Source organism: Macrobrachium nipponense, chromosome 10 (genome assembly GCF_015104395.2).
Source record: "Macrobrachium nipponense isolate FS-2020 chromosome 10, ASM1510439v2, whole genome shotgun sequence".
Lineage (NCBI taxonomy): Eukaryota > Metazoa > Arthropoda > Malacostraca > Decapoda > Palaemonidae > Macrobrachium > Macrobrachium nipponense.
This window is the reverse complement of record NC_087204.1, coordinates 88,906,210-88,920,334: the sequence shown is the minus strand read 5'-3', so window position 1 is coordinate 88,920,334 and position 14,125 is coordinate 88,906,210. Positions and strand designations below refer to the sequence as shown.

Here is a 14,125-nt window from a genome sequence, read left to right as displayed (position 1 = left end):
TCCCGCAGAAGGAAGGAAATAATATAAAGACTGTAATAATAATATTAAAAAGATAATTACAAATCCAGCATGGTAACTGATGGAGATTTACCAACTTATCTTTAATTCTCATTACTCCACCTCCCACCCTCTTGGTTTGGGTTTGAAACCCCTACGTGGAACTTATGTTATAACTCATTAAGTCCAGTTGGCGGTTACGTCGTCGATCTTGACTGTAGGAAAACGTCAAAGTCCAATTTTTTTTATAATAATAAATATAATAGCGTACCACCGTTAAACAAAGCGATTGGAGGCTGTTGCTAAGATTATGCGTATATATATATATATATATATATATATATTATATATATATATATATATATATATATATATATATATATATATATATAATACAGTGTTGTCAGTCGTTGTTTTTTCGGTTGGACTGGATGTCCAAAGTGGAAGTTTATGGCACCTAATAGTATGGTACTCCCTAACAAATCATAATCGCGAGTCTTGTCTCTTGCAAATAACCTGTCTGTGTACGTTTGGATTTCTTGTTTTGTATATATGTTTCTCCATCAGTTACGATGCTGCTTTAACAAAAAATCTTTTAACCTTTCTCTCTCATTCCATGCGAATACATATTTCCTATTTTGAAAGCATCGTCTCACTGTTAGAACACATCAGTCGAGACGACTTAAAAAAAAGAAAAACAAAGATTATCCATTGGGGAGGGAACGCTTTTTTTTTATTTCTTGATGGCTGCGCATTCTCTCTCCAAAGGTTTTTGTTTTTTCTTTTCTCACAGATGAAGTTTATCTGTTGGAGAAACCAAGCTGGTTGGAATCAGGTGCTGGCACTTGCGGGAATGCGCGGAAGGCGAATGCGCACTGCACCTTGCACACGTGGTCGTTCAAGATGGCTTCCGGGCTGTAGGACTGCGCCAGGTGGAAGCAGTTGTCTACCTTTAAGCTCTGGCACACAGGCTGTGGACAAAGGAGGCATTACTCTTCACACCGGGTATTTTCATGATAGCTTACTCATTAAAAATTTACAAACTTGAGATGAGGGGCTTGAAATTGAGCGAAGATAGGAGGCATTACTCTTCAGTTCTAGTATTTTTTACGATGTCTCCTTTATCACAAATTTACAAAAACTAGTTGAGGATCCTTGAATTGAAATGGAGAGAGGAGACATTACTTTTAAATTCGAGTATTTGTTAGGATGACTTACTCATTACAAATTTATAAATACGAGCTGGGAATCTTAACATTCAGTGAAGAAAGGATGAATTACTTATTAATTCGAACATTGTTTCTGGTGACATATCTATTATAGATTAATAAACACGAGCTCAGAACCAATAAATTTTAATGAAGAAAGGAGGCATTACATTTAAGTTCGAGTATTTCTTATGACTTCTTCAATAAAATGTACAAACACGACAAGGGGATCTTAACATTCGAGTATTATGTCCCGGCGACTCGTTAAATTCCAAATTCATGAATGTTTACCATTACAAATTAAGCAAAAATCTGTTTATATTTTTGGTGTTCATTTTGTTCACTTGATAAGTCGTAAGTTACAAACACGAGTTGGGGATCGTCCATTTGTGGCGTTCAAGATTTTTTTTATTGGGAACGTGAAAACCCTTGTTAGAGCCACCACATTCTTATCAATCTGATATCAGTTTATTCTAACTTGTTAAAGCATAAACTTATACACGTGAGTGTTGCGAAGAAATAAAAAGTGTACTAATATCCAATATTTTTCCCTAACAAAATTAATTCGGACGATATTTTAATTTTAGAATTCTAAAGTCCATCAAATTCTATAACGAAACTGAAATTCCTATATATTTATGAACGCAACTACTGTTTAGGATTCTTAATGGTCTAATCCTCATCGAATTTACCTTTTATAGTTTCGAATTGACTAGAGGAAAAAATCCAATCAGTATAAGTAAACAAAATCAAGAAAGCCTGCTAATTTTATTAGTGCTATATAAACATTGTAAAAGGGAATTCATATTTTTTGAATATCAAGCAAAGTTAAATATATAGAATTTAGAATTTTGGCGATCTGATTCATTCGATGAGTTCACCCGTCTTATCCTGAACTTCATCTCATAGTGGATACAGATAGCTTGTTCTAGTAAAGATTCAATGCACGCTCATTTCAAAATAAATTGTTTGCTTCTTTCCTCAGTTCTACAGAATTATCAACCCTTACAATTTTTAAAGACTCTTCTAAGAAGACACTGCTACGTGTCTTCAAATGCTAGGTAAATAACTAAATATAAGTCTTCAGTAATTAGCATTTAAATGACTAAGGGAAGTCAAACTCCCAAACGGGTTATATTTGGAACTTCGTTGCCTCCCTACAATGAAATTAACAGAACCGAATAAGATTCTAAAATGAGGGGAAAGTATGGCTTGTGAGTAAACCCGAAAATCTACTTGTCACATTCAGAATCGTAGGTTAATATAACAGGTAGAACAATGAGAGCTAGAATACTCAGTTTCTTTGCATTAGTATTTTGTAACTGTTCCCAATTTCACTCTTCGAAATGAAAATCGGAAAGAAAAGAAACAAAGGAACTTGGTTTCCACCAAAGGATTCTAACTGAGGATAGTGACATAAGAGCTACCAAAGGAGCACTTACACCTTCCTTCGTGCAAGTGCACATAACACAAGGCGAGATCCTCTCAGCGGCACCTATGTTGATGTTGGTGCGCCCAACGGTGCAGGATACCCTCTCCTTCCAGAGTTCCAGGTTCACTCCAGGGAGGTCTTTGCAGTTTACTCTTGGGTTCCTGTAAGGTGGATTGTGAATTTTAGTTTATATTGTTGTGTGAAAACACTTGCAATATTGAAATCTTACTTTCGAGATCTGTAAATGAGAAATACATGTATATACGTATATATATATATATATATATATATATATATATATATATATATATATACATATATATATATATATATATACATATATAATATTATATATATATATATATATATATATATATATATATATATATATATATATATATATATATATATATATACACACACACATACATATATAGATATAGATATATATATATATATATATATATATATATATATATATATATATATATATATATATATATATATATATATATATATATATATATATATAGTATATATATATATATATATATATATATATATATATATATATATATATATATATATATATATATATATATATATATGTATGTGTGTGTTCATGATTAGAATCAGTTGTTTTGACCAAATTGAGAACAAAAATGTTATAAAAAAAAAAATTAAGTAATAGTTGGTAAATTCTCTATGATCTTATTGCTATATTTATGTGTTAATGACTATTACTACTTCAGCAAAGGTTGCCTCTTTTTTTATTTTTTAAACTAGAAGTTATCACTTTATGGCAAATAGTGCATAATGAATCATGAATAAATCATGGTTTTCAAGAATAGAAATGTGTGATCTGAACAAAAACTACATATATCGCTGAAATACCAGTCCTAAAGAATAAGAACCAGATAAGCAGACTCACAAGAAAGGATCGGGCAGATCAAAGGCCGATCTCTGAGCTGATCCAATGGAATCGCAATTGTCGCAAAGCAGCTTGGAAAGCGTCACCTTGCGCAGTTCAGTTAGCTGTGGGTCGGTGAAGCGAATGAGGGGATCTGCGTTTTCATACCAGAAGCGATCGCATTTTCTCAGGTTTCTGAACTGTATGCCGAGAATACAGCCAAACGTCGGTCCCACGAGACCTCCGTGCAGGGGCGTCTCGGATAATCCTCCGGGGAAGAGGTCAATATCATCGACGTGGGCATATGTGCGCTTTAATCTCTCGATCACGGGTTCAGCGATCTCACGCCGGAGGTCATCAAAGTCACGCGCCCTTGTGAGGTTGCAGAGTTCTCGGTATTCGTTGTAAGGCTGCAGCCCGTGGTCTCGGCCTCTCTGAATGTTGAGCGAAGCCAGGTCAAGGCCGGAGAAGGGTTTGCCCTTGTCTTCGAAGAGATGGTTGGTGACCTCGTCTGTCAGGAACTGATCGAGAGTTTCCATGGAGACCGTGGTGAGACCACGCATGATCTCGTCAATCATTCCAGGCTGGTAGAGCAAATCTGGATTGAAGAAGTGGTCACTGAGTTTGACGGGGGGGTTTCTCTTGGCAAATATGCCGTCCATCCTCTCAAGGGAAGGCTTCAGAAGTGAGTGGCCGAAACGGAAGGCAATTCCTACTTCGTTCAAAACAGTTGGGTTGCAGTATGGGTCATATCCTACAAAAGAAAAAAAATCATAATTAAAACTTTATTCGCTGTCGACATTTGACTTGTGGAGAATATCTCGCGGGTTTGATTATTGTTGCTAAAAGGAACGAGTAAAGACGGAACCTCCCCATACAAGATGTGCTCCTTTTTACTAGCTCAAATTAAGGCATAATAAAGGAAGATAAACGGATTGGGGTGGGGCGGGCTACCACTTAAAAGGATCGGACAGTCTTAGGTGAGGTAAGGATAGGATTACTGCTGGGGTGTTGAGAGGTGCCATACTTCCAACAGTCCTTCCCGTGTTACTACCTTAAGGGCACTTGCCTCTCATTGCTCAATTTTGGGGTTACTTAACTTTACTTGACCTTGTTGGAAAAATCCGTCTAACTGACCATACTGAATCAATTACAAATGTTTCTTATTATATATGCAGGTCCCGTTTTTATAATTAATATATACCTCAGCACATATTCGATTAATGTGAACCTTTTACCTATTGATGTTCTGTAACCTCTTTCGTTACTCCATGCGCCCATAAACATACGTAAAGTGATGTGCACATTTATTTTCGCCATAATTCGCAGTCATCCCCCGACAAAATCAACACTGATATGGGAACCCAGGGACACCTACCTTGGTAGTACCCCTCAGGTAAAAGGTTGAGTTCATAGAGGTTGATGGCATTCCATCCAAGGACTCTGGGCAGCCACTCGTTGTAGGTTACGTGCTGGTTGATGGCAGTTACAATGCGACGAGCGTTCTGGAACAACTGTTCATCAGACCAGTGGTTGTTCATTTCCTTAAGTAAAAGGGCAACGCGGTTGTGTTCACGCATGAGCAGTGTGTGTAGGGCTGCCAGACCAGGCTGTTCAGATGCTCTGGTATCTCCTGTTCAGGGGAAAAAGGTATTGTTTAGTTAGGATCTTGACATTTCTGGTTTGAAAAAGGTATTTCATGAATAAGATCTTCATTGATGAGTGGATAGTTTTACAGTTGTAAAGCAGGCCTCAATGAAAGAAATTTTCACACTTCTCTTAATGGAATAGAGACAATCGGCTAGCAAATATATATATATTTATATATATATTATATTAAATATATATATATATATATAATATATATATATATATATATATTACATATATACATATATACATATATATATAAAATATAAAAAGATTATATATATATATATATATATATATATATATATATATATATTTTTATATGTATATATTGATATATAATCTATATTACATATATAAATCTATATATTATATAAATATATCTATATATATATATATATATAATATATATATATATGTGTATATATAGGAAACGAATTGTAGTTTGGACAAGTGCACAACTTCACTTACCCACGGACCGTTCAGTCACATAACTATCACTTCGATTTCAAGACTGGTATTCGAACATTATCGTATAAAACCCAAATGGTAGGCAAACAGTTTCAAAATATCCATAAGTTATTAAGATAGTGTCCGTTGGCAGTATAAATATTAAATTATTATTACAATGGCAATTTTAGACACGTAAAAAGAGCTGCAACTGGTTTTCGAACGTGTATCAGTTTCCTTTGGAGTTTGAGAGGGAAAATGTAGGCCGAAGTCTAAATGGTCTAATATAGAAATTGTTGATATATGGCGATTTTTTGTGTGTGTGGATTAAGTACCTACATATGATGATGGTAATACCTCAAGGTACTTAAGAATTTGTATTTTATTGGCAAGGCATGATTAAGATACCTTTGGCTTCATATGAACACTGAAAAAATTGTGGTAATTTCGGCGCGAGTAATTTTATAATTGGGGGCAGGGGGCCGGATGTGTGTCTGTCACAGAAGCATTTGGCCAGGATTGTAAGGTCTGACTGGTGTGCTGGTATAAGTAATATTTTGAATTACATTGCTTTATGACTGAATGAAAGTAATTCTAAAACAGTCAAACATAGCTGTTTAATTTTTTGTAGGTACTAAACTGTTTATAGGGTTTGCAGTACGAGGAGTTCCATGAAATCATGCGTCTGGCAGCACATGGGAAAAAAGTGAAGAGTCAGGAGAAAATTGACAATTAACCCAGAAAGCACTGAAGGAAACGGTAACGTAAAAGCGAAAATTTCATTTGTTTGGTCTGTGCCTGTATGTCTGTCACAGGATAGGGGTTTGATTTTGAGTTATAAGCCTTTCTGGAGTGACATAGAGGCAGTGTGCAAAATTTTGTCTGCGTCTGTCAAGCGGTTCTATAGAATCCAAACATATATACAAACATTCACTTATATATATATATATATATATATATATATATATATATATATATATATATATATATATATGCGTGTGTATGTGTGTGTGTACTATATATATATATATATATATATATATATATATATATATATATATATATATATATATATATATATATATATGTATATATATATATATATATATATATATATATATATATATATATATATATATATGTATATGTATATATATATATATATATATATATATATATGTATAGTATATATACATATAATATGTGTGTGTATTATATATATATATATATATTTACATATTTATATGTATATATACATATAAATAACAGAGATAGAGAGAGAGAGAGAGAGAGAGAGAGAGAGAGAAGTCGCATTTACAAATGTAACCTCGTAGAAAAAGTCCTACCTCCTATGAAGCACCTTCCGGAAGGCGCCTGACATTCGTGGTTCTCGCCTTCCGTAGGCAATAATGGTTTCCCTCGTAGTGGGTTTGGAGTGGCCTTGAGGATTCCGTCCTGCGGAGGAAAGGATTCAGTAAATACAAGGCATTTTCAAGGATTCAGTCTCTCAAGTTTCTGAGGCAGGGCAAAGTAATTGCAATAGTAAACACTATCACAGGGAATTCTCTTCATTAATTAACTAACTGTTTTATTATGTGCAGCAGATTATTGCCTAACCTACAGAATCTAATTCCATAATAAGACTAAGATTACTTGTATTAAAATAAGTACATATATGAACATGTATAAGCATTTGCGCAAACTTTCAATATATTATGTAAAGATGTGTATACAGAACAAAATATAGATACACAAAACACACACTCACATATATATATATATATAATATATATATATATATATATTATATATATATATATATACATACATACATACATACATATATATATATATATATATATATATATATATATACAAATATATATATACGTGTGTGTACTTGCATGCTTAATTTAAAACTAAATAAAGGGCAAAGTTGATTATGTACTGTGTTTATGACTAAATATTTTCGAAGAAATGCGTATTGATAAGTAATGCACTACAAAGCAAAAAATGATGATTAAGTAAATATCAATGAAGGAGTGATGAATGAACAATTAGTACGCTATAATGTATAGTAGATACTTAATGACTCACCTTGAATAACCTCAGGGTCCTCTGCTCACATTTATCTGACCCGTAAGTGTGGGAAGCGTCAATGAAAGCAGTGACTTGGTTCATTTGCTCTCGGTATCCTGTCAATAAAAAAAATAAATAAATAACATTTCAGATGAGCAAGAAATAACTTGACATTAGCATCTGGAAATGACTTGCCTCATTCTCTAGCGATGTTCTATTGAAGAAAATAATTTGTAATTCTACAAAAATCATGTTTTTGTTATATACTCTACAGCCTACAAAATATGCCAAAAAATAGAAAAAATAAATAAATAACATTTAAGATGAACAAGAAATAACTTGACATTAGTATCTGGAAATGACCTGCCTCATTGTCTAGCGATGTTCTATCGAAGAAAATAATTTGAAGTTCTAAATTCCAAAAACTCTGTGTGTGTGTGTGTGTGTGTGTGTGAGTGTATACTTGACAGCCTACTAAATAATTGAAAAACAATATTTTGTAAGTCCAGAAAAAAAACATTTTGACATTCGTACTGGAACGCGACCAAAAAAAATAATCTATAATTCAGACTAAAAATAAAAAACTTTGTATTTACATCGGAAAATTAGTTATTCCATTTGTCGTCAGAATGAAACAAACATAAACACTTTTGCATTTACGTCGTAGACTTAACTGGTTATGTTGCTCGCCATAATCTACCAAAGAAAATTATCTAAAATTACGCATAAAGTAAATATGAGTTTGAACGGAAACAAGGCCTCGTGCATTTTTTCCTGGCAGCCTACACAATAATATCAAGTAAATAAGATCTGTAACAATTTATTATAATGTCCATGGTCAGCCTATATAAAACTAAAGACCTGTCCATTTGTATATATATGTAGTGTGTGCGTATATATACTACACATGTAATCATATAATATATATATATAATATAATACTATATATATATATTATATATATATGTATATATATATTATATATATATATATATATATATATATATATATATATATACATATCTATGTAGCATCTACTGGTCAATTTTACCAGATAAATATGAGGACATTATGGCTATTACAATTTCGTATAATATGTATATGCATATATATATATATATATATATATATATATATATATATATATATAAGTAAAGTATATCGCTATCTATAGTTTCATGCAAGTGAATTAACTGAATACCTATTAACTAAATAAACACAACAAAGGCTGGAACACTCACAAAAGCAGGCACCTTAAAATAAGTAAATAAATAGATAAAAGACAATTACAGAATCACTATTCTTCCCTTACCAAGAGTCAGTTGCCCTGGCATGGAGCGGGTCAATGGGATACAGATAGGCTGACCGGAGGATATGTTCACGGGCGGGAAGAATGGGTCGTTCTTGGGAATCTCGATGGGGAAGCATTCCGGATGCACCGTCTGAGGGGAATCGCAGGCTTTGCAGTCCAGAATGGAATCCTCGAACCCTGCAAAGACAAAAGGATAAGGGCCAGTTGGTTTTATGTCCCTGCGCCATGGCGCGTCTGCAGTTTCTTCGGCTTGTTCCAGCTTCAATTCTGGTTGCTCTCCGAATGCAGTCAGGGAGTTTCGGGAGTGTTTGGGGTTTTCAGATTTGGAAAAAAGTTTTATTGGCCTTTACTTCGAGTTCCATTATTGACATTGCAGAGACCGAATCAATAGTAAACCTTATTATTATTAGTGAATCCATTTTCTTATTTGTGTTGTTCCAGGTAGCATGCTCTACTGCATGAGTCCTTGGGCTACTTTTCCCTATTATTATTATTATTATTATTATTATTATTATTATTATTATTATTATTATTATTATTATTATTATTATTGACAATTTAAAGCCACAGTAGTGTTAAAAATATTAGTTAGAAATATATTTTTGTACAAGGTTAAAAATGACTAGTCACTCCAGTCATCTTTAACCTTGTACAAAAATATATTTTTATCACTACTTTGGCTTTTAATTGTCACTATTATAGCCTCGTTACGGAGGTTCCTTAGTTCATTATTATTATTAATATTATTATCATCATTATTATTATTATGATTATTATCTTTATTATTATTATTTCTCTAGCCAACAAAATATTTACAAGAACGCAAAAACATCATTTGGGCTGCAAAACCTCAGTCATTATTCACTTCCATTGAGGCTTACCTTTATTGATAGGTGTGAAAATGATGTCGTGATCTATGAACTGGCCCCACTGCATGACCATGAGTGTATATCTGACATGAGGGGCAGAAACGTCGTTGTGAATGTTGGTCGAGATGAGACGAGGCGATGGAAGAGGCCTTCCGGTGATTGAAGTCGTTCGCGGCTTCGAAAGACCTGAAGATAGAATTTGTTTCTTATATATGAATTGAATTGAATATAGTATTTAGGCCAGAGGCCAGGCACTGGGACCTAGGAGGTCATTCAGCGGTGAAAAGGAAATTGAAAGTATAAGGTTTGAAAGGTGTAATAGGAGGAAAACCTCGCAGTTGCGTTATGAATCAGTTTTTAGGAGAAGATGGAAAGTAAGATGGAAGAAAGAGAATATGAAAAGAGGTACAGTAAAAGGAACGAATGGGGTTGCAGCTTATGGCCGAAGGCACGCTGCAAAGAACTTTATGTAATACCCACAGTACACCGCATGTGGTGCACTCTACGAGGTATATATTTTATTTGAAAACGAATTATTTTTAATAATGTAGTAAGTATAAAATTGAAATCAGTGTACTTTCATCAGTTACCTAGGTTTCTTCATTTAGCTTAAAAATGTTTAGATAATGAGCCTTTACGTTACTTTTGAGAGAAATGAGTATTCTTGAAACTATAGCATTTGAATTTCTCGTCTGGCATATCGATTATGACATTTGAAAGAAAGAGGGGTGATTAAAAAATGACAATGGAGAGAGAGGTACCGATCATTTGAGAAAAAGGGTTACAAATGATATGACATATGAAACGGGTGTGGATTTGAAACCAAGCCATTCGTGAGAAAAGGATACTTCAGAATAATACTATTTCAAATTCACCAGGGCCACTAAAGGGGTCATCATTTCCTCCTTACCGTCTTCATAAGCGGGCCTCAGGAGTCGCGTGTTGGCCCTGAAGGATTTCCCGTAGGACGGGAAGTTCAGATTATTGCACCACCCCGTCGCCGTCCGGAACCTCGAGGTGTGGTCGCAGGGGAGCGTCTGGTCGTCGCACTCGAACACGTTCGGGATATCCATGATGTCGCTGACGTCGATGTTCGGCAGGACGTCCCATGAGATCGACCACGTTGTTTGGGGATCCCGACTCGATGTCCTTCAGTTGCCTGTCGGCATTACGGCTCTTTCTCACTCCGGGCTCCCTATGGTGGCAGCGATAACAGGCGATCCCGAGTTAGTGAGTCAAGTTCGAAAGTTGCTTTTGCTGTTTTTGGGCTCATTCGCGGGAAAGGAAGGCTTTATCACTAGTGCAGACAGATAGCAGCAAACAGACAGACAGACGGACAGACAGACAGGAACAGAAGGACAAACAACAGCATTCAGACCGACAGAGAAGAGGGAAGGGCGAACAAACATATTTGTTCTCAAAATCTAACATTTAAGTGTCTACATAAAAATTAACATAAGATTTAAAGGTTCGGTATTGCTAAAAATGAGGTTAATTCCAGGCATTTAGTTCACAGTTGCGGTACATTTTACAGTAATCATAAGAGTTGAAAGGACAGCAGGTAAGATTTCAAGAAAAGGCAGCCATAGCACAACCCGAGAGAGAAACTAGGAAGGTATGCTCTGCTTTAAGTATTCATTGTAAATATAAATAAAGGGAACATGTAGTTTCTCTCTCCGGGGGTGGCTAATCTAGAAAGTATAAAAAAGAAGATTAAGAAGAAGACATATGAGAACTCCAATGAAACATAAATCAGCAGGCTGGAAATAGCTGCAAAAAAAATGGATCTCAAATCTTAACAGGACACATGCGCAATTAACATTCCAATCATTCCGCATTCTCTCTTTTAAATCTAAGATATTTCTCGTATCTGTTTACACGTACAGCTTTAGCATATAGCTGTGCAGCATAAAGCTAAACATTACAGTGCACCATCAGCAGAACTAAATTGCTATGAATTAATTCGAGTGTCTGGATTGCTTTGCTAGCTTCACGTCTTATGTGTCCACCTTGACCGCTGCTGTTGTGTCTGCGCTTTCCTTTGTCAGAGTTTTTGTCGCTCTCCTTGTGTGTTGTTTGTCAACTGCCATGTCGGGATCTATTCCAATTAAGGAATAGCTCCCCTAGATCACACACCTCTTGTCAATAACAATCCGGACAACCGAAAACAACCCTTCGGATAACTACACCTGAACGGCTAAGCGACAACTTTTATTGTTTAATGATTAGTAAAAGTCGAGCAGATTATATTATTAGGGATTGGTGTTAGATCCATGTTAAAATGTCGAACAGATACGTCACTTAGTTAGAGATTGTTATCACATCTGTTCTCTAGTGACCCTTCTATGCTTACCAGGCCCTTGCCTTTATGAAAATGGCAAATGGGTCTTTTCAATATTTACTTTACTTTCCTGTTCTACCTCCAGGCCAGTGTTCCACTTTCACGTAGCCAAGAGGAAAACTCCCTTTTTCCATGAAGCATTTCATTCTTGGAAATAGAGCGGAAGTCTTTATCCATAAATTAAAAAGACATCTTTCGTTCAAAATCATAAGTAAACTGAAAATATAAACTATTTGCATGGAAAATGAAGATTTTCATCTTGAAAAGTTGTTACTTCTGATAGCAACGCGCCAATGTTTAAAAGTTTCGATCGAAACGTAAAAATTGAATATGACTAAAATACAAAATGAAACAATTTGCTTCATAACATTCTAAATGCAATATTTCAATTCTATTACAGTGGTTCGTGAAAAAGGGACTTACATGACAAGATTATATTCAAAATTTTATTCATTTTTTGGAGCTAATAGTTCAGAAAATCGATTTATCCCAGTTGTTTCGATTCCAATTATATGCTATCCATGGCCTCACTTAGAAACAAGTATGATACCAATCCCAAAGTAATCGGATGCACCGTATATGGATGATCAACTTTAATGGATATGCAAATTACTTACAGCATACTTTTTCGGTCAACTGTTTTTTTATGTTAGCAAACAATGTTAGTTTTTAGATATTTCTAGGCATTTAACATTTAGAGGAGCCTGTTACATAGCTGTTCGAATCGTATTTAAGAGAGTTTTTTCAGTTTGGTATTGCTGTGAGAATAACAAGAGAATAGAGCAGTCATCTGCGAAGCTTTTGGTGATCAGACTTTTTAGTTGTCCATGTAAGACATGGCGAAATAAGAAGTAAATTCCAGGTTATATATATAAAAACGAAAGAGTAAGAAGAGATAACAAGTCAGATAGTTGTTAAAATAATTATATTTCCATTATTTTTTACTTCAAAGCTTTCATAGTTTTACGTAGTAGATTCTAACAGCCAGTAACATTCACATCAGTACTTTAGTTTCCCTCAGGCACAACAATGCAATTTTCTTCAGCTATAAGTAACAAAAATGATCGTGTACGTTACAAGGTCTGGAGGGATCGCCAATCGCTGACGGAATTGGGGCACGCACATGGTATGTATACGAGTCGCTTTGTACATACACAAGTAATAACAAGAGCGACCCAGTGACACACATGTGCAGGTGACGAGCAACACACGACATATTTTACAAGCCCTCTTTTCAGGCCTCGCAAAAGAGGAAGACAAATATAACTTGAGTATTGAATCAGGAAAGGGAAAATTTTATGATTATTAGGATGAAATACTAAATATTTTGAGAAGTCTTCAGAGAACACTTTTTCTGTTAAGAATTCATGAACATTGCCCTTTACACAGTACACTTCCTCCTTGAGCAAAATTTGTATCAGTGTATTTACAAAAGCTAGTGGAGCATCAATGTTGCTCAGTAGTAGCAACGTTAGTCGTTAATCACTCGAAGTAATGACTTTTTTGTGCTGTTTAAAGTTTGTGCCAGCATTTTATTTTAGAACAGGAAGACCACAAATGATAATCTGATTAGAACTTGAAATACTTGCATAAATAATTTCTTTAAAAATGAGGTATACCATTAAAATGTTTTTTCCAACAGCTATTTATAATGAGGTAAAATAAAAAAAGTAGGTTTTCACTGTGCCATGTAGACACATTAAGCATTAGGTGCCCACAAGTTGAGTGTTCACTGTATATATATATATATATATATATATATATATATATATATATATATATATATATGTGTGTGTGTGTGTGTGTGTGTGTGTGTGTGTGTGTGGTGTGTGTGTGTGTATGTATGTATGTACGTATGTGTGTGTGTGCGCCTTATA

The 14,125-nt window shown here is 34.5% G+C and overlaps 1 protein-coding gene across 1 annotated transcript in view; it reads right to left on the bottom strand.

Moving 5' to 3' along the window:
* Positions 1-355: 355 nt before the first annotated feature.
* The window catches only part of LOC135223749 (uncharacterized), a 255,050-nt gene continuing 241,280 nt past the window's right edge, over positions 356-14,125 (bottom strand). The window contains 10 exon segments of the mRNA XM_064262506.1: positions 356-968; positions 2,648-2,798; positions 3,569-4,301; positions 4,926-5,180; positions 6,994-7,102; positions 7,745-7,842; positions 9,039-9,215; positions 9,920-10,093; positions 10,818-11,013; positions 11,015-11,102. Coding sequence (XP_064118576.1) covers positions 798-968; positions 2,648-2,798; positions 3,569-4,301; positions 4,926-5,180; positions 6,994-7,102; positions 7,745-7,842; positions 9,039-9,215; positions 9,920-10,093; positions 10,818-11,013; positions 11,015-11,102 — 2,152 coding nt within the window. The 3' untranslated portion in view covers positions 356-797.